Source organism: Penicillium odoratum (genome assembly GCF_028828045.1).
Source record: "Penicillium odoratum strain IBT 22623 chromosome Unknown utg000008l_segment0_segment0, whole genome shotgun sequence".
NCBI classification, from domain to species: Eukaryota; Fungi; Ascomycota; class Eurotiomycetes; order Eurotiales; family Aspergillaceae; genus Penicillium; species Penicillium odoratum.
Genome location: NW_026643150.1, coordinates 1,164,784 through 1,191,928, shown reverse-complemented (window position 1 = coordinate 1,191,928; position 27,145 = coordinate 1,164,784). Strand labels below are relative to the sequence as shown.

The 27,145-nt window shown below is 48.4% G+C and overlaps 9 protein-coding genes across 9 annotated transcripts; 6 read left to right on the top strand and 3 right to left on the bottom strand.

The window, feature by feature from the left end:
- Positions 1 to 1,113: 1,113 nt before the first annotated feature.
- On the top strand, positions 1,114 to 2,479 carry N7520_010668 (putative mitochondrial carrier protein; the record flags this gene model as incomplete). The annotated part of the gene is made up of 6 exons (XM_057144601.1): positions 1,114 to 1,296; positions 1,384 to 1,418; positions 1,480 to 1,553; positions 1,610 to 1,828; positions 1,882 to 2,219; positions 2,273 to 2,479. The coding sequence occupies 6 exons, from the start codon at positions 1,114 to 1,116 to the stop codon at positions 2,477 to 2,479; spliced, it is 1,056 nt and encodes a 351-aa protein (XP_056990355.1).
- A 164-nt stretch (positions 2,480 to 2,643) lies between these two features.
- N7520_010667 (putative pH signal transduction protein PalA) lies at positions 2,644 to 5,881 on the top strand (the record flags this gene model as incomplete). Its single annotated transcript, XM_057144600.1, has 7 exons — positions 2,644 to 2,718; positions 2,791 to 3,258; positions 3,329 to 3,383; positions 3,463 to 4,357; positions 4,410 to 4,984; positions 5,039 to 5,441; positions 5,491 to 5,881. 7 exons carry the CDS (start codon positions 2,644 to 2,646, stop codon positions 5,879 to 5,881), a joined length of 2,862 nt encoding a protein of 953 aa, XP_056990354.1.
- Positions 5,882 to 7,678: 1,797 nt separating this feature from the next.
- On the top strand, positions 7,679 to 9,868 carry N7520_010666 (transient receptor potential ion channel family protein; the record flags this gene model as incomplete). The annotated part of the gene is made up of 2 exons (XM_057144599.1): positions 7,679 to 8,057; positions 8,136 to 9,868. 2 exons carry the CDS (start codon positions 7,679 to 7,681, stop codon positions 9,866 to 9,868), a joined length of 2,112 nt encoding a protein of 703 aa, XP_056990353.1.
- Positions 9,869 to 10,320: 452 nt separating this feature from the next.
- Positions 10,321 to 11,583, bottom strand: N7520_010665 (uncharacterized protein; the record flags this gene model as incomplete). The annotated part of the gene is made up of 2 exons (XM_057144598.1): positions 10,321 to 10,686; positions 10,738 to 11,583. The coding sequence occupies 2 exons, from the start codon at positions 11,581 to 11,583 to the stop codon at positions 10,321 to 10,323; spliced, it is 1,212 nt and encodes a 403-aa protein (XP_056990352.1).
- A 1,537-nt stretch (positions 11,584 to 13,120) lies between these two features.
- On the top strand, positions 13,121 to 18,431 carry N7520_010664 (uncharacterized protein; the record flags this gene model as incomplete). The annotated part of the gene is made up of 3 exons (XM_057144597.1): positions 13,121 to 16,133; positions 16,202 to 17,428; positions 18,367 to 18,431. The coding sequence occupies 3 exons, from the start codon at positions 13,121 to 13,123 to the stop codon at positions 18,429 to 18,431; spliced, it is 4,305 nt and encodes a 1,434-aa protein (XP_056990351.1).
- A 397-nt stretch (positions 18,432 to 18,828) lies between these two features.
- On the bottom strand, positions 18,829 to 19,435 carry N7520_010663 (Zn(II)2Cys6 transcription factor domain-containing protein; the record flags this gene model as incomplete). Its single annotated transcript, XM_057144596.1, has 2 exons — positions 18,829 to 19,049; positions 19,102 to 19,435. 2 exons carry the CDS (start codon positions 19,433 to 19,435, stop codon positions 18,829 to 18,831), a joined length of 555 nt encoding a protein of 184 aa, XP_056990350.1.
- Positions 19,436 to 20,412: 977 nt separating this feature from the next.
- N7520_010662 (uncharacterized protein) lies at positions 20,413 to 22,017 on the top strand (the record flags this gene model as incomplete). The annotated part of the gene is made up of 1 exon (XM_057144595.1): positions 20,413 to 22,017. One exon carries the CDS (start codon positions 20,413 to 20,415, stop codon positions 22,015 to 22,017), a length of 1,605 nt encoding a protein of 534 aa, XP_056990349.1.
- A 327-nt stretch (positions 22,018 to 22,344) lies between these two features.
- On the bottom strand, positions 22,345 to 23,959 carry N7520_010661 (Aldehyde dehydrogenase N-terminal; the record flags this gene model as incomplete). Its single annotated transcript, XM_057144594.1, has 3 exons — positions 22,345 to 23,353; positions 23,403 to 23,771; positions 23,832 to 23,959. 3 exons carry the CDS (start codon positions 23,957 to 23,959, stop codon positions 22,345 to 22,347), a joined length of 1,506 nt encoding a protein of 501 aa, XP_056990348.1.
- Positions 23,960 to 24,784: 825 nt separating this feature from the next.
- Positions 24,785 to 26,976, top strand: N7520_010660 (peroxisomal copper amine oxidase; the record flags this gene model as incomplete). Its single annotated transcript, XM_057144593.1, has 2 exons — positions 24,785 to 24,902; positions 24,983 to 26,976. 2 exons carry the CDS (start codon positions 24,785 to 24,787, stop codon positions 26,974 to 26,976), a joined length of 2,112 nt encoding a protein of 703 aa, XP_056990347.1.
- Between the last annotated feature and the right edge of the window lie 169 nt (positions 26,977 to 27,145).

Here is a 27,145-nt window from a genome sequence, read left to right as displayed (position 1 = left end):
AGGATGTCATTGATCCATGGATCTCCCCAGACCTTATCTTGGTGATGTTAATCTTCTCTCATCTCAGCTATGGTAATTGTTTTTCTGATTTTTTTTCCAAAGTTGCTTGTCAACTTATAATTTTCTGTAGATCAAAATCCGGCTTTTAGCATCAAAGTCTGATGTGCAGCAAGAGACCGACTTCGACAGCGGGAAAGCCTTGTTCCGCAGAGGTTTGGGGTCATAGCTACAAATTGACGAGAAATCGGCCAGCAATGAACGTCATCCATATAGAAACAAAGATCACCAATAGATATATGGAAATGCTCTTAAATATATTATAGAGAATCTCTTTACCTGGTGTGAAACTCATATCTACATAGTACTCCGTACAATACAATGGAGGCAATGTTCACGACGTCACTAAGTTCGCACTAAACCTATTTGAGCGAAATCACGAAGCTCGGTCCACATGCCTATTTGCCCTACCCTCATTCCCTCTTTCACCTCTGGTCTATGAGCTCCTGCTTCGTGATCGGGTTGAGATCTGTACCGGTGAGTTATGCCATTCTGGATTCTTCATTCTGTGGCTTTCCCTGCAGTCGAGTCTGTCGGGAGAAACCCCACTAGCACCAATGCTAATTTCCTTCAGCTGCCGTACCAGATCACATTTCACCCATTGCGACCGAGGACTTTCTCTGATTAATCCAGTCCAGCCTATCTGGAACCACGAAACCCCTGGACAGTATTTTCGACACGAGCTAAAACTGTCCAAACAAGAACGAGGTTGCTGCTCTGCCGATCGCCGCCGCGGGGTCAATATTTGCGGAGACCAACCTTTTTCATCCGATCTCGTATCACCAGTCTCACACCATACCTTCCAATACACCTACTCTAGCAGATCCCCAGGGATCGCTTTTGTGGTTCAGGAATACTTAGACTGCAAGGGTCATACGAATGGATAATTGTGGGACGCTGAACGGTCTTCTCGAGTACTGAGAGACCGGTTTGCGTTCCATAGGGTTCCCCAGCCTGGTGTTGCGATCAAAGCAATATCTATCCCACCACCTATAGTTCGGTTACTCTGACGAATTGAGCTTCATCCCGGCAGATTTGAGGATTCGAGATCGACACATGTCAGGCATGACTATTGATAAACAAACCGAACATGCACTCTTCTCCTCGAGCAATTCCCCTGATACAATGCCATCTCAGAACGCCTGGATTATGGACGAGAAAACCCGGAACAGCCTTCTGAAGAAGTATCAGACCCAGGTGGCCTCAGGTGCATCAACTGTCTGTGCGACTTTGGCGGTGGTGAGTGATTCCAAATATCCCTGCTGGCTCTCTTGAGGCAGAATTAGAGACAAGGCATATTAACTTGTGATCATTTGATATGGAAAGACACCACTGGAGAATGTGAAGACACGCATGCAGACGTAAGTGCCCTTTGTCTCTGATAGACTCAGACGAATCTGGCTGATGGAGTGGTATGTCTAGCCATAACTTCAAGAACATATTCCAATGCATGCGCTACCTGTGGCGGACTGAGGGACCCCGTGGTTATGTTGCTGGTATGTTATGGATCACGTTGCTTGCTCTTGGATGAGACATTGACCCAATATCACAGGCGCTCTCCCTCCCTTAGCCAGTGTCACCGCAGTCCGGGTCGTCAATTTCACGTCCTACAATTGGGCTAAACTTCGAATCTCTGAAACAATTCAGCAAATCACCGGAACGTCGCCCCTGGCGGATTACAATCAGACTGGCAGCACGCCCACATTCACGGGAGTTTTGACGTTTGCTACTGCAGGTGCTCTGGCCGGACTCCTATCTTCACCGCTTGCTTGTAAGGATTGTTCTTGGTGATACTTGATGCAGTAGCTTGACTAACTTGAAAAGGCCCATTTGAGTTGGCCAAGAATGTTGTACAGACTTCGGTCTTGGTGTCTAATCGTGCTCAAGCTGCCCCTGACGCTGCTCGGGACCCCGACCTGCGCCGCAAGCCCCGCTTAGGAACCATCCCAGCTATCCGGCAGATAATACAGCGCCATGGTTTCAGAGGCCTATACACGGGCTTCCGTCTTCATGTCTTGCGTGATACTGTGGGATCGGCACTATATTTTAGCGTTTATGAGACTGTCAAGCAGGTGGCAGCGAAGGAGCTGGGCGATAATAAATCGCCCTTCGGAGCTCCCATGATTGCCGGTGCCATATGTAGCACTGTCCCATGGGTTTGCGTAAGTGCCTAGATCTTGTTGTACTTTAAATTTAATCACTGACAAACTCGCAGACTTATCCTCTTGACACCCGCAAGACCCGTGCTCAAAGCGTCTTGCTCGGTAAATCGAAAGAGATTGGCGAGGCCTCCGTTGCCGTCGCCAAAGCGAGTATGTATAAGGGTATGTCGATCATTCTGATTCGAACTGGCCTCAACAACATGATTCTACTCAGCATGTTTGAGTATATCAAGGCCAAAATTACCGAGCTTCCAGAGTGAAGCTCCAACGACCCAACCACCTGATCCCGCTCAGAATCTTTAAGTGTATTGAGGGGAAGTGTATATGAAAGGCTTCTAGAAGCACGGCGTGTGACTTATCTGATGAGGGATATATTATCCACTGTTATAAGTATTTGCCTTCGAGTTAGGTTCACGTAAATATCATGGATGAGCTTGATGCTCACAGCAAATATGAGAATGACTCGATACTTCATATAATCGAACAGCTGAGTAGGCATGTATGTACTACATAATATAATGCGTCAAAAGTACCTCCCGAGATTAAACATATGTACTAGGTAATCGTATAGTTATTTCTATACTCAGTATGTACAAGATCAGATTGCAGAGCTGAGTGCCTCAGGCGGCACAACGTCATTCCGTTACCGGGTGGGGGTTTTTGGCGCCAGAGCAACCTCGTCAACAAACGTTTCTTTGCCCACATGTGCAAGCTGCAAAACACCCGACATGACATCGTGAGTTCGCCGGTCGCACAAAAAGTGCAGACTCTTTGGAAGCTTACTAACCTCTTCTGCTCCAGCAATATTCTACAGCTTCCGTTTCGTCGCTCCCACGCTGTCTCCCTGTCGGATGCAATCACGCAGTACATTTCTTCCAAATATGACCAGCGCCCTGATATGTTCGCTGATGATCTGATAATTATCGATCGTCTGCGAACCGAGGCTATCAATGTACAAGAGCCGCATATTAGCGGCATTAGTCGACTGGTCACATATGCGGCGCAGTTGAAATGGCTCGGCGGGAAGTTCCCGGTTGATGTATGTGCGCAGTCCTCCTTGTGTGTCCAGTAATTTTTTCAGCTTGTGGTTGACAATTTGTAACAAATAGGTTGGCGTCGACTTTGCATGGTATCCGGCATTCGGGTTCAACGCCTCGCGACCTGGTAAGTGGTGACTGGATACAGAGAGACAATTGGTGTCGAGGCTTGCGGTGGAATAAGGCAGCGCTGACGGTTATTACAGTATCGCAGAATAACCTTCGCTTTGAACTGGCCAATGTGCTTTTTAACCTCGCCGCCCTATACTCCCAACTTGCCTATTCAGTGAACCGCACGACCGCGGATGGCCTCAAGCAAGCTTGTAACTACTCTTGCCAAGCGGCTGGAGTCTTGAGCCACCTACGCAAGGATATTCTTCCCGACCTTCGCACCTCGCCCCCAGAAGATATGGATGACATGACCCTGCAGAGCTTGGAACAGCTGTTGCTCGCACAGGGCCAAGAGTGCTTCTGGCAGAAGGCTGTGAAGGACGGACTGAAAGATCTTTCGATTGCGAAACTTGCAGCCAAAGTATCCGACTTTTATGGCGATGCAGGGGAATTCGCTGTCAAGTCAAACGCAATCAGTACCGAATGGATCCACCACATGACTGCCAAAAACTATCACTTTGCAGGAGCGGCACAATTCCGCCAGGCACTCGATTGTCTGGAAAAGCGCAAGTATGGAGAGGAGGTTGCACGACTACGCGATGGCTTGAATTGTGTCAAAGAAGGCCTGAAAGAATCACAGTGGATTAATCGGACCGTGCTAGGTGATTTGAACGGCCTCAAGAGCAAGGTGACCGAGGATTTGAAACGAGCGGAGAAGGATAACGATGTGATTTATTTAAATCCTGTGCCTACAAAGTCCGAGCTCAAGTCTATTGAACGCGCTAGTATGGTTGCTTCCAAGGCCCCATCACAAGTCACAGATGCCATATCCATGCTTGGAAGCGATGGCCCACTTGGTCAGCCACTTTTCGCGAGACTGGTTCCCTATGCGGTACACATTGCGGCTAGCATCTACTCCGATCGCCGAGATCGACTGATCAATGAAAGCTTGATTGGAGAGTTGGAGTCTATGACTGATAAGCTTCGGGAGTATGTGCACAAAACCCTCATTTTAAAACTCATGGCTAACTCTGCTGTCCAGTCTGTTGTCTTCATTGAACTTACCAGGTTCTTTGCAAGCTTTGGAGAAGCCACTAGGGCTTCCGCCAACGTTGGTCTCACATGCAGAGGAGATGCGCCAGCAAGATGGGCTCAATCGTCTGCGACGCTCCGTCGAGGACACTGCAAAGGTCAAGGCCAATGACGTGACCATTTACAATGAAGGCGTTGAACTTTTGGCCGCCGAAAAGGCCGAGGACGATGCTGCACTCCGCAAATATGGCACTGATCGATGGAACCGGCCAACATCGGAGAAAGCGGCTCCCAAAATCTACAATACCTCAAAAGAGATCAGCGGCTATTTCACATCCGCACACAGTAGCGATGAGCTTGTCAACCGCAAGCTCCAGGATTCTGAGTCTGTATTTCTTGTTCTCACGGGGACAAATCGAGATCTGGAGTCCTACGTCCCTAGTAGCCGCAGGGCCACTATACCACCAGAGCTGGAAAGGGAGTCTATCAAGCTGCGGAGTTGCTTGAGTGAGGTGAGTCGGATGGAAAACCGGCGACGCCGACGAATTCAGGCGTTGAAGGAGAAAGGCCGTGCCGATGATATTCGTGAGTACCTCTGATTCTTGAACAAGTTTAATTCAAAGTTGCTAATATCAACAGATCCGGCCCTTTTGAAGGAAACCGCCCGGTTGGAACGTGAGTTTCCCATGCAGGCCATCCAAGCAAGTCAGTTCGAGGACCTGTTTGAGGAGCATTTGCGATACTATGACTCCGATCGGCAGATGTTAGTTCAAGAACAGACGGAGCAAGAGCAGATTGAGGAACAGGTGCGAGAGGCCAACAGAGCCTTCACACGAGCGCACAAAGGAGATACCTCCACAAAGGAGCGGGAAACTGCCCTACAGGATCTGGAAAACGGATACCTGAAGTATAAAGAGATTATCTCAAATCTCGAGGTTGGGCGCAAGTTCTACAACGACCTGGCCAAGATTGTGAGCCGATTCCGCGATGATGCGAAGGCATTTGTGCATCAGCGACGAATGGAGGCTAGTCAATTGGAAGCGTGAGTGCGTCGTTCCTCCATGGTAAACCATAACTGACCCAATCATTAGTGAAATCTCGAACGTCACCGCCATGTCGTCTCTACACATTTCCCAGCCTCATTTACGTCAATCTACCCACCAGGCGTCTCGTACCCACCACGTCCCTACATATGCGGCCCCTCCGCCCTCCCAGCCCCCATCCCAACCACCTCCCCCGGTCCACGTCCGATCCCCGGAACCCTCAGCGCCACTCACAGCGCCTCAACCCCTGCGCGCGGCGGTTCCTCCTCCTTCCGTTCCTACACCTGGGATGTGGTCTCCTAATATGGGGATCCGATTTGATTCTGCCGGCGCACCACCAGGCATGGCCCCAAACGCTGGCCCAGGTGCAGTTCCTGCACCGGCCCCTCGTGCGCAACCTGGCACCTGGGATCCTAGCCAAGGAGTCCGGTTTTCTTAAATCCATGCATGATGATGCAATGTACTGTATTGGGTCCGCGTATGCGCGGTCAACCAGTTGCACATAGAACTAGCGGCATACATAAGACATATCAGATAAATATTGTTCTCGTTCCCTGCTGTTGACCACATGCATCTGTTGATAAGCGAAAGACCTGGAATGTACGGAGTATGATCTCATCGCATTGCTCCAATGAGGCTCCCCCGCACCATGTGAGCGTAGTTAAAGCATGCGGAGGACCCCACATTCCTAGAAGCCAACTTTACTATTCACAGAACAAGATTTTAAGTTAGAGCTGATCCACCGATTACGTGTCCGAAAAAGCTGTTAACCTATAGCCCGGCCTTGCTGGCTATTGAGAAACTTCAGATCGTCGAAGGAATGAGTAGATCGCTATATCAAGTGATTTCATTCAAATACAGTAGAACTGTCAATGTTGCTGATTGTATTTGTAGTATTAGGCTACCAGGCACAGGGCCAAATTTAGCTACTTGCTTGGTACTCCACTCTAGAATCTTCAAAATTTGAATGTTTGACAACCCAAGTAAATGAAACATAATCAGATAATCAGATAATCAGATAACCTGTTATGTTATTGGAGTATCATAAACATAACCACTCCGTTGAAGAGTAAATCTATTTGGCGGAGTTGGCCAGCCACCACCCCACCGGGCGTAACGCGAGCCAGAATTTGTGCGCACTTACGCACTCGCGTATTCGTATGCTTTACTCAGTACTGTTACTGTACCTGCGGTTAGCGCTTTCCGCCACTCCAAAAATAGATGAATCTGTTTACGCATGGACGCTACAGAGAAAAGTAAAAGTTCTGATATTGGAAAGGTAAAGAGAGTTCGATATTATAATAATATACAGACGGTCATTTACTTTAAGCAATGTTCAAATTTTAAAGGCCTACGGGGATTTCACTACGTCAAGCACTAGAGGGACCAGTATGGAGACGACGCATCATCGGGACCACTTTTCACAGGGTCTTTTCCCCCAAAGACGCGTTTTTGCCCCCATTTTGGATCGACCGTATGTGATTCGTGGCCAGTGAGACTACCAAGGTTGAGCCAAGAGAAAAGTGGATCATTTCCAGATGAAATGGAGGTTTTTTTATGAATTTTAAAGAATTCAAAAGGCGAGAACCGTTGAAAGGGCGGTCAAAGCTGGCAGTTTCCCCCTTTTTATCCATTATACTGTATCTTTAATACTTGACTTGTATTAACCGCTGTATTTACTGCAAGGTCGGTAACACTTTTCCTGACGGAGATGACCTCATGGGGCGGTGGAGTAAGGATCAACAGGAGATAATCATACCGCCCTTAGTAAAAGGAAAGAAAGAAAGTGATCATAGATTGATGGACCTGGGTTATATATACATAAGATTACTACGAAAAGTCAAAAAGTCAGGGATGAGATGACGGCCCTTCTTTATGTCAGTGGGTCAGAAGCACGCTATTTTTATAGAAAATTGGATGATTCAGCCGAACAAAGCAGGTAAAAAGAAAAAGAACTCCACATGAAACAAGCAGAGTGGCTGTGTTTTTTTTACGTTTGGTACCGAAATGTGCTTACTGTACTCCGTACTGGCAGAATTATTACGGTTGCCTGCACTTTGGACCTTTCAGTCGAACTTGATACTGTAACTCCAACCCAACCCCCCCCCCTGGCCCAGAACCCAGATCATGGGGCGCTCCATTCCGGTGATCTCACAGTGAAAAAAAATTATAGAACCCTTCCACTCCTTTACAAAGTCGATTTCTCTGGGAGAAATCTTCACACTCACTCAAAACCATGAAGTTCCCCTGGGCGGCCGGGCTCGCCGGGGCTTTGGCTCTCTTATTTCCCGCCGCATCCGCTGAGAATCTGTTCGAAGCGTCGTCCATGACTCCATGTTCTGACGATGGAAAAATCTCCGTGAATCACTTCAGCGTCGTCTTCACACCAGGCAACTCCACAGCTACTATCGCCTTCGATGGCAAAATCGATTACACTGGCAAATTTAAGATCATAGTGTCCCTCTTGGTCTATGGATACACTGCGATATCCGAGACCATCGACCCATGTACCCTCTCAAGTAACGGCCTGGGAATGTGCCCTATCTCAGAGGAACAATTGACCATTCCAACCGCCTCGTTAACTATCGATTCTTCTGTGCTAAGTGATATTCCAAGTGAGTGTCCCTTGCCCTCCCCCCCCTCCCTGCGGCTTGGAACCAGTCCAGTCCATTAACGCATATGATTACCCACAGACATCGCTTATACGGTACCTGATCTTGATGCCATCGTGCGCTTGCAATTGATCACCTATACAACTGCGGAGGATATCAGCTGTATCGAAACGCGCGTTCTGAATGGCAAATCGGTCGACCAAAATGCGGTCGCTTGGGTTGTCGCGGTCATTACGGGGCTGGGCCTCATCACCACAGTGGTGCTTTCGATTATGGGACACACCGTGATCGCCACTCATCTCAACTTCCGAACCATGCTGTTCCTGGGCTTCATGCAAACCCAGGCCATTGCAGGCAATGCCGCCGTCAATTTTCCTCCGATCGTGCAGTCGTGGACCCAGACATTCCAATGGACCATGGGTATCCTCCACGCCAGCCCTTTGCAGAGCATCGCCACATGGTTCCAACGCGCCACCGGTGGAACCCCTGCCGATCTACTTTCCTTGACGGGTAAGGAATCGGTTTACCTTGCAAAGCGCTCGACCGACACTACGAGCGGAGGAACCGAACAGACCGTGAGGGGTATTGAACGAGTCGGTTTCCGCGCAGACATTGAATCTTCCAACATTTTCATGACGGGTTATCTCTTCTTCTACTTCGTGGCGATCCTTATCATTCTGTCCATCCTGTTCCTGCGACTTGTGTTGCCTGCTTTGTCTCGGAAGATTAACAACAGCAAGCTGGCACAGGCTGCCAATGCGACATCGGAGTGGCAGACGTTCATGCGAGGCAGTCTCTACCGCGTTGTGTCGCTTGGATACCCGCAGATGTGTGTCATCTGCATGTGGGAACTGATCCAGCGAGACTCAGCGGCGGAGATTGTCTTGGCAATCACGATGTGGCTGGTAATGAGTGCCGTCCTGCTATATGCTGGATTCAGAGTCTTCCAGCGCGCAAAGGCATCCAAGGCCTTGAACGAACACCCGGCCTATACACTCTATTCCGACCCCGTCACCCTAACCAAGTGGGGTTTCTTATATATCAACTACCGCGCGCAAGCATACTACTTCATTATCCCGGTTTTGACCGCCACCGTCGTGCGCGGTATGATCACAGCCTTCGCCCAGTCCGCATGGATTCCCCAGTCCATTTTGCTATTGGTTCTGGAAGCCGCCATGATGATTGTGACTATTGTAATCAAGCCGTACATGGATCGGGCCGCCAACGGATTCGCCATTACCGCGACCGTGCTCAACTTCTTGAATGCGGTCTTCATGCTCATCTTCTCTGACGTCTTTAACCAACCCCAGATGATGACTAGCATTATTGGTGTTTTGTGGTTTGTTTTCAACTGCGTTTTCACCTTGGCACTCTTGATCTGGCTGCTCATTGGGTTCTTCTACGCCTTCACTCTCAAGGAACCCGAGGGCAGATACAAGCGCCTCTCCGACAATCGGGAATCCTTCCGAATGTCCGGCATTGAAAACCGGATGACCACCGAGCTTCTCCCGCTGGAGAAGACCGCCCGTGGCGACGACAGTTCCAGCAGACTTGGATCTCGCTGGAATATTGACGAAACCGGACACGCCGAGTCGAACCACGAATTGAACATGTCTCTGGGCCACCAGGGATCCCGCTATAACATCGATGACCGATCACCCACTCAAACAAACGAAAAGCTGGGCGGGCCTCCGCGATCGCCCGTCCACGACGTTTTAGAACCTACTCTCCCTCTGATCCCAACCAGCTCCGATAGCTCGGGAAGGCGATCACCCGCCTCCCCGGCCTATAGCCATCCTTCAAGACGGCCATGAAAACCTTTCATGGCTATTCTTGTATTTTCTTTCTTCTTTTCACATGATGCCTATCAACCTTCAACCCTAACCTTTTGAACCCTAGACCCTTCTTTCATCTTTTCTTTTTGTATAACTTTTCTTGAGAGGCTGGCGTGGCTTCTGTACATTGCAAACCTGGCGTTTGGTCCTTTCATACGGTTGTTCTTAGTGTGTAAATAATGAACTCACTTGGAAATGAAAAAAGATTCCAATACCACTGGGCTTTTGTACTCGATTTTATAAGTAGAGTCATGTTGCACCAAGTTACCCATTGTTCATCTTCCATTATTCATTAAGATTAAAAGTCCATATGATACATACATGCATTAGACCATGACACCGTTACATGACTCCCATCGTGGCCAAGAATCTGCCACTGCAGGATCCCAATCAAATCCATCTCCTTATGCTCAGAATCTTTCGACACCGACTCATTGCTTCGGTCCATTGCTCTGAAGCTGAGCGTTCTCTTCTGGTTCCGAGTCATCAGAGCGGTCATCTTTCTTTTCGCCCGTGGAAAGAAACTTCCACGAGCTACGTCCAAGGCAATACAGCCAGAAAAGATTGAGACTCTGAAGCATGGCCAACAAGGCGAACGTGATGATGTTCGAGATCCAGCACTTATATTGCTCAGTCTCCCAGTTAAGTTCGTAGGGACCGACAGTCCGAAATTCAGTGAGCAGCGAGTAAAGGACGCGCAGATTCAAGTAGTGTCGAAGATAGATCCACGCCACCACATTGAGCGCGTAAAATGGGATAACCAACTCGGATCCCGTATAGTGGAAGGATTTAGAGATCTGCCATAATCAGCACCAATCCACAAAAAGCAAAGCAACATCCAAACTTACCGCAAGGAAGAAATCACTGATATCATGCGTCGTATAAATCGCAACCCCAATATAAGTAAAATGAAAGCGATAACTCAACCCAATCAACGCCAAAGTAACAATATGATGCGCAACGAGCTCCTTAAAATCCTTCCTCCGCTCCTCCAACCCAAGCACCATGACAAGCGCCTGCTGAGCCCAATAAGCCGCCTCAAACAGATAATAAAACTTAAAGGCAGCCTCATGCGTCCGATGCGGAAATCCCTCATACATCCCCGTCGTCCGGAAATACCAAACCGGCGTTCGCGACATGACATAAAGTCCCGCAACACCCGTACAACCAAAGTAAATAGCAGAATACATCTGCTCCATGAACCGTGCCTGTTTCCTCTGCGACCGAATCCCACACAACCTCGCGAACGGACTCAGAATTTCTTGCATGATGAACTCGCGCGTAAATGATAGGACAATCGTATAGAAGAAGACAAATGCCACATCCCATATTCCCTTGCCATATTGAACAACCCCAGTCTCAGTAGCTGGTTGCGCATAAGAAAGGAAGATAAATCGGTGGATGATATTCCCTTCTGTCGGATTTAGGGCATATAGTGATAGAAATGCCAAGATGAGAATAAGCGGTACCAACCACGTGTGCTTCACAGCGCGGTGCTTGAACCGGCGGATCCACGAGCGCGATTCTCTCGGTCTAGCTTTGGTTATGGCTTTGGATAGATTCTTCGGCTCGCCCGGAATGTGACGGACGTTTCCATTGGATAGCGACTGGCTCTGCCCCTGCCCCTGCCCCTGGATTTCTGCGTTGCGGCGGCGTGACGCGCCGTCGGTGGCGGAGTACGCGGACGTCGTCATATCCCGAGTCGTGTTGCAGACTAGTAGTCGCCTGATATGGTGGGATCGAAATAACAGAGGATTCGGGGGGGGGGGTAGAGGAGATGTCTTTTTTTTTTGAGATTCTTTGTTGATTTGACCGGTTCCAGTTTTCGAAACTTGGGACGGCTTTGTTGATCGGGGTCATTTTGCAGGTCCGATTATTCCCATTCGGGCTAGGAGGGGTTGGAGTTCGGGCTAATCAGAGTCCGTGATCGGGCCAAGAAGAATTCCGTTCCGTTCTACCGTTTGACCAACATCGGACTGTTCGATTGCGAAGATCTTATGTTCAGGTGGAAATGTGTGTTGAGGACTGATATTGAAATAAAGTCTGGTCCGTGAGCTTTTTACATTCCCAGCATTTATTTATATCTCGGGACTCGAGACTCGAGACTATTAATGCTGGACGTTTTTCGTATTTTATCGTATATATTTCTGTAGAATAAAGATCATTCAAGAATATTTAGTCACTTAACCAATGCTTTAAACTTTCTCATTATTGATCTGCTAGCATTTTTTCTGGATTTTTATTTATGCTTAAAACGTTCATTACTCTCAAATGGTATTTGGCCAGTGAAGATACATCGATTTTGGCACGCATATATGAAATATCGATATGAAAGACAAGTAAAAACATCATATAGATTTGTTTTCCCCAATGAAGCCAAGGTTGTTATCGGTCATTTCTTTTCATCAAGGCTTATTTTACTTTCATAAATGATCTAGAACAGTATTTAATACTTGCTACTTGATTATTGATATGAACTTCGCCCATTGTCCTTGATTTTGGCCACGGTGGAACAACCTGCAGTAACCACCGAAGGAAATTACTTGTATTTTCTTTGTGCAATCTGTATATTTGACTGCTACATTCTTATCTTCCATACTCGCGGTCCAGGGTTTCAATCATTATGCCTCTCGAAAGCGTTTATTGCCTGACGATGGATAAAGATAAATTTCCAAAACGACTGACACGAGATTACTATTAGATTCTGTCTTTATTCCAGCATCTTTACAGCCACCGACGAGGAAGTGCGCGGTTGAAACTGAAAATAGCTTTCTCTTTCACAAAAAACTTACCACTAAGCGTAAAGTATGCAGGAATAGGGTGTTGAATGGATGAAGAATACTTTCTTCCATCCTCGTCCATCCTATTCCAGAGTTTATAACAAAGAAAATCCCCAAGACCCGCAAAGGATGGGGGTCGAGAATCTTCATGAATCGTAAACTCTTGGTTCTCTTTCAACATAAATTTGGTACTCCTTGCTTCAAATGGATTACCTTTCACATTGATCTTTCATCTTCTTCTTTCACAACTCGTGAATCATGAAGTTCGAACCTAACGATCTAAATATATCAAGTTGGAATCTTATTAAAAAATCAAGACGTACTCGAGTTAAAACCGAACAATCTCCTCAAGTAGAATTGTAAGACAGAAAAATTTGACCGCAGCATTTGAACACTGAAATATTTTCAAACACTTTGATCAAACATTATTCATTATTTTACACTGCCAAAGATGCCTCCTAGAAAGGGTCGTAAAGCGCCGAGAAGGGAAGTGGCCAAAGCTGATGAGAGTAGAACCCTCAGAGAATGCTGGGCTAAGCTTGATATCGATGATGCAGAAACCAAAGACACCACGATCCAATTCCTTCAAAAGCTTTACGATTCGACCAAACCATGGAACTTCCAGCGCCTTGACGATAGAAGAGGCATCAAGGAAGTCATGTCTGAGAACTTGGATGATATGGTATCCGAAGTTCAAGATGCAGCACGGACAAAGGAATCGCGTGCCGTACACCAGCTTTACAGAATTATTCAACTTAAACGTGGCGATTGGGAAGGAAAAATCTCTAAGAAGCGCACTCGGCCTGTTGTCAGCACTCGTCGTCAACGTCGTCGTCAACGGTCCCGAAGCCAACTTGATCTATCTCAATCACCTCTGCCGACCCCTAGGTTGCCCTGGGAGCAACCGGGTTTTAATGATCTTCCTCCACGCCCGGTTCGAGATGAAGATGAGGACACGGAGGATCTTAGCGACGGGCCCCCAAACCAGCAGTGGGAAGAATTGGTGGAAGAATCCGACAACCAGTCTGGTGACGGCTCTGAAGATGAATCTGATGATTCGGAGCTAATGGAGGTGGAAGAGCAGCCGCAATCCCGTGGTTCCACTGCAGGCAAATCAGATACAGGACCTGAAGAGCAAGAGCAAGAGTTGGAATCTGAATCTAGCCCTGGCTCTGGCTCCGTTAATCGATCTTATCGTGCGATGAGCTTCGCTGAAATCACACCGCGTGACTATTCTGTAACCACTATCTCATCAAGATCAAGTGGGAGGTATCCATCTCTCCCTCGCCCTGCATGCGAAGATGAATCCGAAGGCGAATCCCAAGATGAACCCGGAGATGAACCAGGAGATGGATCTGGAGATAAAAGCCAAAATTCGGACTCAATGGTGGTGGACGAAGAGCCTCAATCCCGTGGTTCTACCCCAGATGGATCTGATGAGGGGTCTGTAAACGGATCGGACAATGAATCAGAGCATTCAATGAACCTAAATGACATCCCCAGACACCGCGGCCCTACTTCTGAAATTTCCGACGAATCATCTGACAATGGCTCTAACCACGGTTCCGCAGACGGGTCAGATAATGAATCTAGCAGCATATCAGCATCAAGTAATGGATCAGACAATAATGAGGATTCCGAGAACGAATCGAAATCTGAAAACGGGTCTAATGACGAATCTGCATCTGACGATGAATCTGACGACAGTTCCAAGGCCGATTTCGAGGATGTATCTGACGACGAATCTCGAGCTGAATCTGAAGACGGGTCCGAAAGCGGTTCTAACGAGAATAGATCAAGTGAAGAACCCGGGAGTGAAGCTGGAGAGCACACCAAGCACGAACCCAAAGAGGAGTCCAGTGATGCATCTGAGACCGGAAGATCCAGCGAGGAGCCTGATGAACAGTCCGACGCTGGTTCTGGGACTGGGACCCATAATGAGATGTCTGATACCGAAACGCAGGATAACCCAGATGAACAAGACTCCGAATCCACCGACGAAGATCAATCTGGAGACGAGTCAGAGCGGGAATCTGGAGATGAAGTGAATGATCAATCTGAAATTGAGACTACAAGTGCATCTGTAGATAAAAGGAAAGATTCATCTGGTGATGAGCAGGGTGAAGCGTCTGACAACGAAGAGGTCTCCGGCGACGAACAGGAAGAGGCCTCTGGCGACGATCGAGAAGAAGCCTCAGGCAGAGAAGAAAAAACCTCCGGTAACGAAGAAGCCTCAGGCAGAGAAGAAAAAACCTCCGGTAACGAAGAAGCCTCTAACGACGAGCAAGAGGAATCCTTGGGCAGTGAAGAGGAGGCCTCCGATGACGATCAAGAAGAGGTGTCTGAAAATGAAGCAGAAGACACGCATGAGGACCAAGTTGGGACCGATGCCGAAGACAGACCTGATCAAGAGATGATGAATGTATCTGGAGATGAATCCGAGAACTGTTCCGAGGACCATGACGAAGATATGAGAGATACATCTGCCGAGCCAGTTCAGATCGATCTCGTCAGCAGTGAGGAGGACAAAGAAATGAGAGATGTGTTCGAGGACGAGGATGAGGACGCATCTGGAGATGAAGGTAGGACCCAAGCCGAAGATAGCTCTGACGAGGAGTTAGAAAACGCGCCCACCAATGACTCCGAAGACGAAGCAGAGAATGATCCTCAAGAACAGTCTGACGACGAGCCAGAAGAGACTTCTGAGCATGATCAAGAAGAATCATCTGGCGGCGAACAGGAAGAGGCCTCTAGTGACGAAGAGGATACGTCTGGCGATGAGCAAGAAGAAGGATCCGAAGACAATGAAGAAGAGGCCTCCAGCGATGAAGAGGATGATTCTGCCGATGAGCAAAAAGGAGGATCTGATGATAATCAAGAAGAAGCATCCGGAGACGGAACCGAGAAGGACCCCGAACACGGCTCCGAGGATGTTGCTGGCGATGAGTCTCCTGATCACGAGGTTATCTCTATAACTAGTGATGACGGACAAGAAGATTCGCCTGAGTCAGAAGCATTTGACTCGAGCAGAATCTCAGTGGTCCCTAACGCAAATGTTGACATCATTCGTGCTGATGATCCACACCGACCAATCTCGATCAGGCTCAATGATCTCTTGAAAGACCGGACCGATCCTCGATACCAGAGTGCAGATGGAGATTGGGTTGATACATCCCAGCTCCATATCAAGATCTTCCAAAAGCATCTGATGAACGAAGGCCTCTTCAGGCTGGGTGCGGACCAGATTTGGTGGAATCCTTCTGCTCTAAAAGACATCGACATCTCGAAAATCAACACTCCGCAAGGTGACGAAAGTAGGCTCACCGGGTTGACCATGATCACTACCATTAAGCTTTCTATTAAACCTTACTATCCTGGTCTCGGAATTACCCTGGGCAATAAGGCGCTCTTTGAAATACCTCGGCCTACCTTTACCGTCATCATACGGGATGTCAGTACGACAGGTAAATTACCATATACTGACCACATGAACTACCTTATAGTATGCTGACATTGCAATTATCTTGTCTAGGTGGTATCTTAGATCGTTCTCGAGAGCCAAGTCTATCACGCCCTGATCCGTCTAGGTCGTATCGTTACAATCCCTCGCTCATTCACTGTTCATCGAGCAATGGACCAAACACCTTTGCTGCAATTTTCGAAGCCTCGAAGAAATTTGCGTACACATCTGAACATGGATCAGTAGGTTCAGATGTTGAGGTGGTGTCTCGAATTTCTAGTCCCAAAAGAAAGAGCTCGGACTCAGAGGTTTGCTCATCAGATCGACCCATCCAGAGGAAAAGGGTATCATCCGACAAATTGTCTCTGCAGAACCTCGAGTCTTTGCAATTCCATGATGCGATAAAAGCCCAAGGCACGTCGAAGTCTGGGAGCGAACGATATTCAGCCGCTTCATCCACCCAAGTTGTATCAAAACCACTCGAAGCCCCGGATATCCTGGCTGGGTTGGAGTTCCATGATGCAATGAAGTTTGTAGCGAAACACCACGGCATCGAAGAGTCACAGAGCGTGCGGGGGCCCAATAGTGCAGGGTTCAATGCATTGTCTCAAGACCAATACTTCGGCAAACATCGAGAAAGTGCTAAACTAAGCCCATCCACTATTGAAGGTATTTCAACCCCCGTACCCTTGGCTCAAGAACACCCCACACCATCACTTCTGGGTGCAGATTTATGGACACATCATGTACCCATAGAGCCACCCAAGCCACATCTTTCAGCTGAACAAAAGTTTGATAGAATACTGACCACTGTGCTCGATCCTCTCACCCACAGTTTACGCCAATTAAGCATTCAATACAAGTCACTACCTCGTCTTCCCGTCCTCACAGAGAGTGAGTCGCCCTTCGATAGGGAGAATTGGCTCAAACTTGACCATTGGGGTTTCACACAGCATCGAACTCCTCCAAAGACAAAAAAGGAAGCAGATCTGCAGGCAAAAACCGCCATTGTTGAGCCATCCTCCATACGTTTAGGAGAGATGAGCCTTGCCCACCCTATTCCTAGGACTCGAAATCCTTCTTTTACTACGAGCCCGGAAATCTCTCCGCCAAATCCTTCCCCTCCTAGTCCTAGAGGAAGTCCACCAGACATCAACAAGACTATGATGGATATTTTGGAACGGCTATCTATCGATAATCAGGACTACAGGATCTCTTCTCGACGATCATCCACTGGTTGGCTATTTGATTTCAAACAACTTCATCCTAGAAAGGCATATCGGCAAAGAGTATTTCCTGGTCAGAAAGAATCATATCGAGTGGGATCAAGACACAATTCAGCGCGTGGAGGGGTGTGGAAGTCGTTGAAAGATAAGGCTACGTCAATTGCCAAAAGGCTTGCATATCCTACAATCCGATTCCATACAATCAGCATCTCTATGTCCAACTTCCCGATACTTTTCAATCTTCTTCCTAAGTTCAAAATTCCCATGATGTCGTCTATAGTCAACATGCGCACCGTCAACGATCATGTAAGGGTTCTTCAAGACCGCTCTGCAAACAGTCCGCGTGATGACTCTTCCGGAAAGGAGGCAAAGAGACTAACAATGAGGACATCTGTTCACTCCGACCGGGGCGAATCAAAGAAGAGAAGAGAAGAGCCCCAAGCGTCGGTGAGACGGAAAGTGAAGCTTCTGGAAGAGATCGAAGATTTGGAGAAAGAAATCAGATGGCTACCAAAATTTCGAACAGATCAAGAGAGAAGAGTGAGAGAACTGCAAGAAAGAATTGAGGAATTGGAGGGTAAAGAATTCAGAAAGAAAAAGAACATTGGGAGGCTCGACGACGCCAGAGACGAATTGGCAAGGGAATTGGAGAATGGATGGGACAAGTTGGATGGAATGAAGAGAATCACAGGGAGGTTGGAAGGGAATGATCCGAGCTGGTCTCGGGTAAGAAGCACGCCTCCATACCGAAAGAGTTGGGACTGGAATGAAAGGACGAGATCAACGACACGAAGAAGGCAGAGAAGGGAAGACATGGCCCAGTCTCCGAAATCACGGAGGCACCCATCTCGCGCTTCTGATAAGAGAAAAGCAAAGTCTACAAAAAAAGACAAAAAGGAGGAGACAAAGGTGAAAAAGGAGGATCAAGACGGAGATTATGAAATGAGAGAGGTGGACGAAGGGAAAGAATGGGAAAAACCAAATACTTCAAGTTCACGACTTTCCTCACAGTTTTCCAGCTCATTGGCTTCAAGCTCGCTGGTCTCAAGCTCACAGTTCTCGAGCTCGACTTCTAGCAGCTCGGGGATAGACAAGAGGAAGTATAAGAAAACAAGAGTGCAAAAGAAGGAGACTACTAGTATAACCAAAGAATACAAAAAGAGGGGGACAGGATAGGAAAGGAAATGAAGTTCAAAAAGCCAAAACAAGTCAAAACACAGGAAATGAATGATCTTTGTACTTAGGCGGTATGTTGGAGTTATATGAAATTTTCTTGACCGTTCGCTATAGATCCATTTCTAGATCAGAAAAGAATATCATCATTAAGACTCGGGCCTATATCTACCACCTTCTTTTCTACCATATTAATAAGACTCTCCAAAATAACAAGAAGCGAACTGAAAAAGAACCCATGGTGTACCCAAGTAATTGAGAAATTGATCATAAAATATAACTATCTTTTTCCTTCTCCCTTTAGGCAGTGATTGCAGATCCCCTGGACAAACTATCCACATATTGGCCAGAATTTAGTCCCTGCACACCCTCAAAAAGTCTGGGATCTGGTTCCATATTTGCCAATGACACAGGTAGCTCAAAATGCCTGATTATGTTGACATAGTCTTCTGGATTCTGCCCGAAATCGACATTCAGTATATTGACTGTTGCTCGTTGGACAGGGTGGTTTGATGATTCCGCTATAGGGTCAGCACCGTATTGAAATTTCAGATGTCTCCACTAGAGGCATACCTGGAGTATAACTTTGTTCAAGAAGTAGGACAGGTTCACCCTCTTGATCACCACCCCTTTGTTTGCCTTTATCTCTGAGATCCCATCTTCGTTTCGAATGAAGTGGTATAGACTCTTTGAGTGGTTTCTCGGCTCCATTGAATCGACCTCGAGAAGCAATACCAGCCCCCCAGCGAAGTCTAACCTCGTATCCTTCGCATGTCAATCCTCGCTTGGCGCACTGCTGACAGCCAGGTCTGTTTTCGTCACATTGTATTCGTTTGCGCTTGCATGTCCAACAGCCTTTATGAGACCGGTGACGACAATCTTTCTTCTTAGTTTGTGAGATCGCCATGGTGTGAAGGAAAAGGAATTTTGAAGCGACGAAAGGGGGGCGTTGGGACTCATTGTGATCATATATGGCGATGCATATAGAAAAGGTGGTTGTGAGCTCTGATTGGTCAGAGAATATTCTCAAGCTGGATAAATAGCGCGATCTAATCCATTCTAGGGAGGAATTTCCGGTCCGCCAGCAAGGAAGCAGATCATATTGGGGCTCTCAATTCCCTCACAATAATTCCACTGATCACGTTGTACTGGAGTTATGATCGGCCCGAATCTGGTTGGAACCTGATTTCATGATTTCGGCCTGAGGCTTCTATCTATCCATTTCAGGAAGGTATACCCAAGCGCTATCGGCCGCCGTTCACCCCCACTTGATATCGACATTGGGTTATTTCGGCTATCTCTGACATCGGAAAATTGGCTAAATGTCTGAGCCCAGCGGCTTTTCTTCTTTTAGCCCGTGGGGAAAGCCGGTACTCTCTTCCCGAAAGAACAGCGGTCGTAACCGTGTGTCATAAAAATTGGATCACACAGTTATCGTGCTCCACGAAACCAAGCATTTTCAAGCCCGAGAACTGGCCCGTGAGAGGACCATCATGCCGAATGACTTCAAATCTGAAAATATGCGGCCGTAAATCCGGATCGACCTTCCAGACCAGGAATGTCCTGCCTACACAGAACCCGATCGTGAAGATCATCATGGTGCGAATCCAGGTGAAGACAGACGATGTCCCGCCATATCCCCAGACCCTTTCCAAGGTCTAGTAGCCCAAAGTGGGCCAAGAACTTTACCCTCTAGCCCACAGTCGAACGTCGTGGGGTTCCCCAGAAAATGACAAAAAACCCCCGGGTCGCTATGGGGTTGACCTGGTCCACTGCAATTCATACCAAGACTTACACCATCCAAGTTTCAGTTTGACCATCGTACGATCTTGCGGGGAATGAGCCCACCTGACACATTTTGAAATCCGCCTTCGCCCAGCAGAAATGGACTTGGAAACCGATACCACACTCAAGCCTATCGATCAGGATACGCGAGATGCATGCGACCTGGCGGAATTCGGCCACGGCCAGAGCCTTGAACGGAAGTTCAATATTTGGAGCATGCTAGCCTTGGCTTTCTGCGTTCTGGGGACATGGTCAACATTTGCACAGGATCTCTCCGACGGTCTCGTCAATGGTGGCCCGATCTCTATCCTATGGGGTCTCGCCCTAGTAGCATTCTGCAACACATGCGTGGCTCTTTCTCTGGGAGAAATCTGCAGTAGTATGCCTACCGCGCTGGGCCAAGCCTATTGGATCTATCGTCTTTGGGACACGCCCTTGGGGCGGTTCGTATCGTACATGTGTGCCTGGATTAATGTCTTTGGCTGGTGGACTCTGGCTGCATCGCAGGTTGCCTTCATGACCAATTTCATTCTCGGAATGAAGGTCATGTTTGATGTCGAGTGGACTGGAGCATCAACTGGATGGCTGAATTTTGTTGTTTACATTGGATGTGTTTTCATTCTCACACTAATTAATGTCGTGGGATGTCGGCGAGAGAAGTTTCTCCCCTGGCTGAACAACTTTGTGGGAGTGTGGTTCTTTGGCTTATTCTTTGTCTTCTCCCTCGCTCTTTTGATCTCCGTGGGAGCGAAATCAGATCTTGCCTACCAGCCAGCGTCTTTCGTCTTTGGCAAGTGGATCAACCAAACCGGTTGGCCGGATGGTGTGGTCTGGTTTATTGGGTTGGTTCAAGCCGCCTATGGTCTTACTGCTTTCGATGCTGTGATTCACATGGTGGAGGAAATCCCTGCGCCTCGCAAGAATGCACCAAGGGTGATTTACCTTGCCGTCTTCTCAGGCGCAGTCAGTGGTTTCATCCTGATGATGGTGTGTCTTTTCTGCATCCAAAAGGTGAAATCAGTCATCGACTCTCCAAGTGGCCTCCCATTCATGGAACTGGTCCAAGAAACCGTAGGCAGAGATGGAGCTGCCGTACTCATTGCCCTATTCATTCTCAATGGCCTCGGCCAGGGTATCAGTATCCTGACTACCGCCTCGCGCCTGACCTGGGGCTTTGCTCGCGATGGAGGATTGCCATTCAGTCGATATCTATCTCATGTCGATCCCACCTGGAAAGCCCCAGTCCGAGCTCTCTGGTTCCAGGGCGGCCTGATCGCCCTAGTGGGCATTCTGTTCCTCTTCGCCGAGACTGTCCTAAACGCCATCCTCAGCGTCAGTACCATTGCTTTGACAATCTCATATGGTCTGCCAATTGCAACCGTCCTTATGATGGGCCGCGACAAACTTCCTCCCGGGGGACAGTTCCACCTTGGAAGATTTGGTGCCCCTGCCAACTGGGTCAGTATCATTTACTGCTGCATAACCACCGTGTTCTTCTTCTTCCCGAGCTCGCCCAATCCATCTGGGGGTGATATGAACTACGCAATTGCCGTTTTTGGCGTGATGCTTGTTATTGCGATGTCGTTCTGGTTCATTCAAGGGAGCCGCACTTATCTCAACACGGAGGAATCACTCACTCATGTTATTCAAGCGCAGGAGGCGATTGCCAATGAACCTCCTGCGCCCACAACGAAGAAGGACTAATTAGGTTATAGATTTGGTTTGTCATTCTTCGGTGGGGTAAAATGGCAAACAATGATCAAAATACTGCAAGTGATAGATTGACTGTGGTTAGACTGAAGCCTGGGTTTATTGTACATAGATGAAGCGCGAATACAAGTTGAAAATAGAATCTGGAGGCTTTTCTTGCCCTAGAGTCACACCAGAAACCTTATTCCGTTGATCCCAAGGTTCCACGGAGAATATCCATGAATATTACGAGCGAAGCTTGATTCCAAAATGTTCCTCAGTCCAAATCATCCAATTTTGCATATTTACAATAAATCAATATCCCGAAATTCAGTCTATATCCTACAGCTTGCTCTTCATGTTAACATGCACGGCTTTAACATTGGAATAAGCGTCCAATCCAGCCTGGCCCAGCTCCCGACCGATACCACTTTGCTTAACTCCACCGAAAGGAATTCGCCAATCACTATCTTGGCTAGAGTTGATCCAGACCATACCCGCCTCAATTCTCTTCGCAACCCGGTGAGCGCGAGTAAGGTTGGTGGTGAAAACAGCACTTCCCAAACCGTAGGTGCTATCATTAGCCATCTCCACGGCATCCTCTTCAGTCTTGAAACGGGCAATAACGGCGAAAGGACCGAAGACTTCCTCCTGGTAGATGCGCATCTTAGGAGAAACATTGGTGAAGACCGTAGGCTCGATGAAGAAGCCCTTGCCATCACCAACGGTAAATGGCTTACCGCCGCACTCTAGGGTTGCTTTTTCAGCGTGGCCCACGTCGACGTAGGATAGGATACGTTCATATTGAGCCTGCGTGACCTGAGGACCCTGGAAAGTGGTCTCCTCAAATGGATCGCCGACTTTGGAGACTTTCTTGATTTGAGCCTTGAAGGCAGCGACGAACCGATCGTAGATCTCATCTTGGACCAGGATGCGAGATGTAGCGGTACAGATCTGGCCCTGGTTATACATGATACCAATGTGTGCCCATTCGACCGCTTGTTCGAGGTCCGCGTCGTTGAAAATGATAAGAGGGCTCTTTCCGCCGGTTTCGAGGGTGATGTTCTTCAGGTTGACGCTGGCCATCTTCATGATCTGCTTTGCGGTGGCTGTGCTTCCGGTGAAAGCAATCTTGTCCACGTCCATGTGCGATGCGAGGGTAGCACCGGCAACGGTACCGAGGCCGTTGACGATGTTCACGACGCCGGGGGGGAATCCAGCTTCAACAATGAGGTTGGCGAGAAACAGGATGGAGAGCGGGGTCTGCTCGGCGGGCTTCAAAACGACGGTGTTACCGCAGGCCAGAGCAGGTCCGAGCTTCCAAGCTGCCATGGAGAGAGGGAAGTTCCATCTGGGATTGTTAGCTGAGGGATTGTTGTTGGGATCTTATCAGGACTAACGGGATAATCTGGCCACAGACACCCACGGGCTGGCGCACAGTGTAGGCGAACTTGTCGACAGTAGTGTCAATGACCTGTCCAAAGACCTTGTCCGCATATCCACCATAGTACCGGATTGTCTCCGCAGTCTCGGTCATATCATCGTTCAGCGAAACAAGGTACGGCTTTCCGTTGTCGCAAGTCTCAATTGTAGCTAGAGTTTCCTTGTTCTCCTCGATGAGCTGAGCGAGACGGTTCATCAGCTTGCCGCGGTCAAGACCGGACATATCCCGCCAGCTGGGATCATTGAGGGCGGCGCGCGCAGCCTTGACCGCAGTGTTGATATCATCGGCTGTACCGGCGTAGACAGATGCGATTTCTTTAGCGGTACTGCAATCTAGAAGATCAGTCCTGTTCCATACGATATTATTCAAGAAGCTCACGACCTACGCTGGGTTGATGCTGGCAATCTTAGCTCCATCTGAGGACTTCACCCATTTATTGTTGATGAATAGGCCGGTTGGCTGAGTCCAGGTGCGGCCATTAGGCGCGGTACATTGGACTGTTAATGAAGACATGGTGTGCTGTAGAATTCTGAATGAGTAATTTCGAACATAAATTAGAAATGAGTGGCATGTCAAGTACGTAGTCTTAAAGTCCAAGCAGTATCCTTATCATGCATGATAAGAAGCTCTCGGCACGACATTCCAAAAGAGGAAGGCGGATGATCTCAAGTCTGGAGAAGAGGCAAAAGCCCCCAAAAGCCCCACACTTTAACTTAGTTAGAATCTCCAGATGACATAATACAGTAATAGACAAGCTAAACCTAAAGTAGTAGGTCCACGCAACGCCCCAGATGGGTAGATAGGAGATACGGAGTAATTATATGGAAATTGTTTAGAATAATGGCAGCGTAGTTTCTACAGATTATTCTCGAAAATGAAGTTTTTCTATGCTATGGGGTACTTATATTGCACGATCACGTGGACCATTGTATGACAAGATAAGCTTCCAATAATGCACATGACAAAGTATCTGGGTTTAAACTGCCCGATCGGTGAATGTATGCTTATTCGGAGCTCCAAGGCCGGGGTTACCGGGGTCATGATTGGTGGGCATTGCCGCACGTCAAGCCTTTACGCAAAAGATATTACAAGCTGCATGTCTAAGCGGATCATTTACAAACTTCTCCAGATTTTGACCAAAAAGAGCAAACCACGGGAAGCGTCTAGTCGGGTAGAGTCGCTATCTGTCCCAAACACATCGCGACTTCCTAATTTGGTATGTCCATGCGACTTCTATTGATCTGATAAAAGCGGATACAAGATATATAAGGGTCACGGAAGGAACAGTCTTAGAATTTTTTTTACAGCTTCAAACTCAACTTGTCTACTATTTTCACAATGGCGTCTGCCCCTGATACTACTTCCATCCCGGGTTATACCATCTTCCGGGAGGGTGACTATGATAGTGTTGCTGCAGCTGCTATGCTGCCAAAGGGAACAACTCCCCACCCTTTAGGTACGATAAGGAAAATCCCAAGCCTGTGCATGATCTGCACCACACCCCAAGCACTTGATTAATTTTTATTCTCCATACAGACCAGCTCTCCATTAAGGAAATCCCCCAGACTGCCAAGATTATCCGAGAATATGCGAGCCCCAAGACTATCAAGTTCAACTGTCTCACTTTGCGCGAGCCTGCCAAGGCCGAGTACCAGGCCTTCCGCGCCGGAAAGATCCCTGCTCCTGATCGCCGTGCTTTTTCAATTGTCATCGAACGCGAGACAAGTGAGGTCGCTGAGGTCGTGGTTAACCTGACCACCGGCAAGGTCGAGTCATGGAAGAAGACCAAGGATGTCATGCCCACTCTCACACTTGAGGACCTGGATATCATGGAGCGCATCTCCCGCAAGGATTCCCGTGTGATCCGTGCCTGCAAGGACCTTGGCATCACCGATATGTCCAAGGTGTTCATCGATGCCTGGGCCATTGGTATTGATGAGCGCTGGGGCTTCGAGCACCGTCTGCAGCAGGGTCTGGCCTACTACCGGTCCTCCGAGTTTGACAACCAATACGCTCACCCATTGGACTTCACAATCGTGGCCGATACTGAGAAGGAGGAGGTCCTTAGTGTGGATATTCGCCTGGTGAATGGTGAGCGCACCGCTGTGCCTCTCCAGGAGCACAACTACCTCCCCCAGTACATTGGCGACAAGTACAACCACGACCGCCTCAAGCCCATCGACATCACCCAGCCTCAGGGTGTCTCCTTCAAGGTCCGCGGCAATGAGCTCTCCTGGGCCAACTTCAAAATGCACATCGGATTCAACTACCGCGAGGGTATCGTCATCTCCGATGTCCGCACCCACGACATGTACGAGGACCGCGAGCGCACTCTCTTCAACCGTATCAGTGTCGTCGAGATGGTTGTCCCATACGGCGCCCCCGAGAAGCCCCACCACAAGAAGCACGCCTTCGACGTCGGCGAGTACGGTACCGGTCTCATGACTAACTCCCTCAAGCTGGGTTGTGACTGCAAGGGTGCCATCCACTACATGGATGGAGTCATGTCCACTGCCAACGGTGAAGCCGCCGTCATCAAGAACGCCATCTGCATCCACGAGGAGGACAATGGCCTCCTGTACAAGCACACCGACTACCGCGACGGCACCGTCATCTCAGCTCGCGACCGCAAGCTCATCGTCTCGCAGATCATCACCGCCGCCAACTACGAGTACGGTTTCTACCACACCTTCACCCTAGACGGCACCTACAAGCTCGAGATGAAGCTTACCGGCATGCTAAACACCTACTGCTTGCACCCAACTGAAGAAGCCGCTCCCTTCGGCACCCAGGTCGCTCCCCAGATCACCGCCCACAACCATCAACACATCTTCTCCCTTCGTATCGACCCTGAAATCGATGGCCCCAACAACTCCGTCGTCCAGAACGACGCCGTGTCCGCTGAGGCCGCCGTCGGCTCCCCCGAGAACCCCTACGGAAACGCCTTTTACAGCAAGAAGACCCTCCTCCGCACATCCCTCGAAGGCGCCGCAGACTACTGCTACGAAACAAACCGCACATGGGACATCATCAACCCCAACCGCATCAACAAAGTCGCCAAAAAGCCCGTCGGTTACAAGATCGTGAACAACAACTGCCCTCCCCTCCTCGCCAAGCCTGGCAGCACAGTCTACAACCGCGCTGCCTTTGCTCGCAAACCACTCTGGGTTACCCCGTACAAGGACTACGAGCTCTTCCCCGCTGGTGACTACGTCTGCCAGTCCACCGGCGAAGAGAACCACCCCCACAACTCCACGATTCTGGACTGGGCCAAGCGGAACGAAAATATCGAGAATACCGATATCGTTTGCTATCTCCAGTTTGGATTGACTCACTTCCCCCGTACGGAGGATTTCCCGGTTATGCCTGCTGAGCCGGTGAGCATTATGCTTCGGGCGTCAAATTTCCATGAGAAGAACCCTGGTCTTTGGGTTCCTCCTTCGGCTATTTGTGTTGATACGCAGTCTAAGGAGGCATTTCCGTCTTCCTGCTGTGCGGCTAATGCGCCTACTGGACCGTCGCGATTGTAATTTGGTAAAAGGGTTTAATGTTACGCATATATGTAAATAGTTTCAAGCTTCAATTTCAATGTTTCAAGTTTCAAGATTTCTTTCGAATCTATTCATATTGATACAGTATACATTATCCTCAGAGTGTAGTAGAGAAAAGGTTCATTCATGAATTAAACATGGAAATGAA